Source organism: Monoraphidium neglectum (assembly GCF_000611645.1).
Source record: "Monoraphidium neglectum strain SAG 48.87 unplaced genomic scaffold scaffold04558, whole genome shotgun sequence".
NCBI lineage: Eukaryota > Viridiplantae > Chlorophyta > Chlorophyceae > Sphaeropleales > Selenastraceae > Monoraphidium > Monoraphidium neglectum.
This window is the reverse complement of record NW_014009071.1, coordinates 1-2,951: the sequence shown is the minus strand read 5'-3', so window position 1 is coordinate 2,951 and position 2,951 is coordinate 1. Positions and strand designations below refer to the sequence as shown.

General features: G+C 66.2%; 2 protein-coding genes across 2 annotated transcripts in view; both read left to right on the top strand.

Annotated features, from left to right (window-relative positions):
* MNEG_14529 (subunit of retromer complex) overlaps nucleotides 1-825 on the top strand; it is a gene marked incomplete at both ends in the record, with an annotated part of 2,672 nt that extends 1,847 nt beyond the window's left edge. Inside the window, 2 exons of the mRNA XM_014037000.1 lie at nucleotides 23-181; nucleotides 538-825. Coding sequence (XP_013892454.1) covers nucleotides 23-181; nucleotides 538-825 — 447 coding nt within the window. The remainder of the gene's footprint in view (nucleotides 1-22; nucleotides 182-537) is intronic.
* A 1,108-nt stretch (nucleotides 826-1,933) lies between these two features.
* MNEG_14528 (T-complex protein 1 subunit zeta) lies at nucleotides 1,934-2,569 on the top strand (the record flags this gene model as incomplete). Its single annotated transcript, XM_014036999.1, has 2 exons — nucleotides 1,934-2,090; nucleotides 2,457-2,569. The coding sequence occupies 2 exons, from the start codon at nucleotides 1,934-1,936 to the stop codon at nucleotides 2,567-2,569; spliced, it is 270 nt and encodes an 89-aa protein (XP_013892453.1).
* Between the last annotated feature and the right edge of the window lie 382 nt (nucleotides 2,570-2,951).

The window sequence follows — 2,951 nt, the reverse complement described above, 5'->3', positions numbered from 1 at the left end:
GAGCCTCTCGGCGGCGCTGCAGCCGCTGCGGGACCACGCGGCGGCGGTGCCCAACGCGGCGCGCGCGCTGCAGCAGCGGGAGCGGCAGCTGCTGACGAGTTTGACGCTCAAGCAGGACCTCGAGGCGGTGCGGGCGCGGGTGCAGCAGGTGCAGCTGTCGCCGGGGACGCAGGGCCGGAAGGTGTGTGCGTCAGGGGCCGCGCGGCGCGGCGCGGCGCGGGCCCCGCGCGGGGCCTCTCACGGGTGACGCGCGAGGTTGACGCTCAGTTGACGCTCTCGCACGCGGCGCGCCGCTGCCGCGCGCTACCCGGTGCACATGTTGCATCGAATGCATACCCTAACCACGAAACGCTCACTCGCAACGTGCCATGATAAAGTTGACAGTCCAGGGGCTCACCTGCCTGCCAAACACTTCCCGTGCGGCTGTGAAGCCGTATTATCTGTCAGCAACACACACTCCACGTGCCAGCAACACACACCTGCACCACCACCCACTGGTGGAGGACCGCCTGCCCCTCTCGTCACCCGCCGCCGCAGCTGGAGGACCTGCGACAGCAGGCAGAGGCGCTGGAGGCGTCGCAGGCCGCCGCCGCCGCGGAGTACGAGCGGCTGGCGGAGCGCAACACGGCGGAGCTCGCGGCGCTAAAGGCGGCCCGCGGCGCTGAGCTGGCGGCGGCCGTGGTGCGCGCGGCGCGCGCATCGCACCTGTTTCTGATTGTTTGGGGGCGGGGTGGTCGGCGACGCCGGCGGCTGGGCTACGGCTGCTCTGGGATCAGGGTCAGCGTTTTGCAGGAGGTTGATGCTGCAACGGCTGCGTCACTGTAGGGTCGTTCGAAACCCCACGCGACGCGTCCTGAAGCCCCGCACCCCTCGCTCTCCCTGCACACGCGCCACGCAGAGGAGCCTGGCGAGTTTGGGGTACTCCCACGCAGACCAGGCGGCCCAGGGCTGGCGTTCCACCATAGGGCTGCTGCCCACAATGGTGGGGGGCCCCGTGACTGCATACATGGCGCAGCGCTACTTCAAACCGTGAGGCGGCTGGGCTGCAAAACCTGATTTGATGGTGAGGGCCCCCACCCCAAGCCCTAGGGGGCTTTGAGAACTGTGCAGCATTTCTGCATCGGCGAAACAAGAGCGCGCTGCCTGAAGCACGCGCGTCACTGCAATATGTTGCTGTTCGGCTGTTGACGGTGTAAACGACGCAGAGGCTCGGCGCGCACGCCTAGGGGAGGGGGCGGTACAGGGAGCACACATGCACGCGGATGCATGGTGGTGGCTGTCCTGCGAAACGGTCAGCATGCCTTTGCCTGTTGACTGTCCTGATGAGCAGGGATGCATACGCCAACAAGGGGCTTGCTATGCAGGGCTTGACTTGCCAGGCGCACGCCCCTGCTCATGTGCTTGGACCCCAACCACTCCCCATGTAAATCCAGTCCAAGCTGTCCTACAGTAGTGGGGCCGAGCCCGCTGATTATGTCACGAACCTGCGCTGAGAGTATGGTGCTGGATCGCCAGGATGTTGTACTGTGTATTTTTCCTGGCCTCTTCACCGCACTGCAGTACAAAGCACGGGTGCACCTACTGGCCTCCGGTGCAGCAGCTGCATCGGCGGCAGCTTTGCTCGGCTACGGTGCCTCCGGCCTCCAGGCGGCGCACGTTGCAGTGAACAGCCACGGATCTCCGCACTAACTCAGTAATATCCCGTTAGTGTCTTCACTGTGCAGAAACATCACCTTGCACGCGTTCGCGAACCTGCTTGCGGAGCCCGTGTAGGAGCAGCGTGTGGTTGCACTACAACGCAAAAAGCTTATCAATCTCTGTAGTCTGTAAAACACGTGCTGGGGACGCTGGACTCGAGCTTGGCGCGGCTGATCACTCCCTCCTGATCTGAAGAGCGCGCTCTCCCCGCGGGAGGCCGCCAGCAGCCGGCAGCATGGGGTCTGTCAAGACACTGAACCCAAATGCGGAGGTGATGGGCCGCAACGCGGCCCTGTTCATGAACATCAACGCCGCCAAGGGGCTGTACGAGGTGATGAAGACCAACTTCGGCCCCAAGGGGACGATCAAGATGCTCGTCGGCGGTGCTGGAGGTGCGTTGCATGACAAGGCAACCTTCAGGCTTCTGTTAGGCGGCCGCGAGGCGCCGAACAACAGCCAGGTCGCTTGCCGCCGTTCAGCGCAGCCGCGCGCGTTGATGCAGCCAATGCTGGCCGGCGCCGCCCCTGGTCTGTTACCGCCCTGCCGGCGCCGCGCGGGGCTGCCATGAACCGATGTGGCCTCAACGCACACAGGGACGCTGCCCCCAAAGCGCACGCGCACACTCCTCCTGGCAGCGGCCCACGTGCTCCCTCGGGTCCGCGTGAAAGGCTCCGCCCTGTGCAAGCTCGCGAAACGCACACGCCGTGCGCGCCGCCCCGCCCCACCCCACCCGTGCCGCCCCATGGAAATCTCACCAGACATCAAGCTCACCAAGGACGGCAACGTGCTGCTGCGGGAGATGCAGATCCAGAACCCCACGGCCGTCATGATCGCGCGCACGGCCGTCGCACAGGATGACGTCACCGGGTGAGCGCGCGCCCGCGTTGCGCGCGGGCCCTGGCGCACCCCTGGAGCCGCGGCCTGCTTCATGCAAGCGTGTGCTGCGGCATGCACAAGTTACACGTTAGTTGCAGCGCCTCAGCTTTGCCGCGCGCTCGCCTTGGACCCGGGGCAAACAGGCGGCGCAGCGGTCTCCACGTTGTGCGCCCGCCAACCCCGCATTTGACCACGCCCCCCAACCCCCCGCCGCGGCCCCTCGTCCGTGCGTGTGCCCGCGTCAACGCGCGTATGCAGGGACGGCACGTCGTCCATCGTCCTCCTCATTGGGGAGATCATGCGGCAGAGCGAGAGATACCTGGCTGAGGGGAGCCATCCCCGCGTGCTGGTTGAGGTGAGTGGGGTGGGGGGTGGGG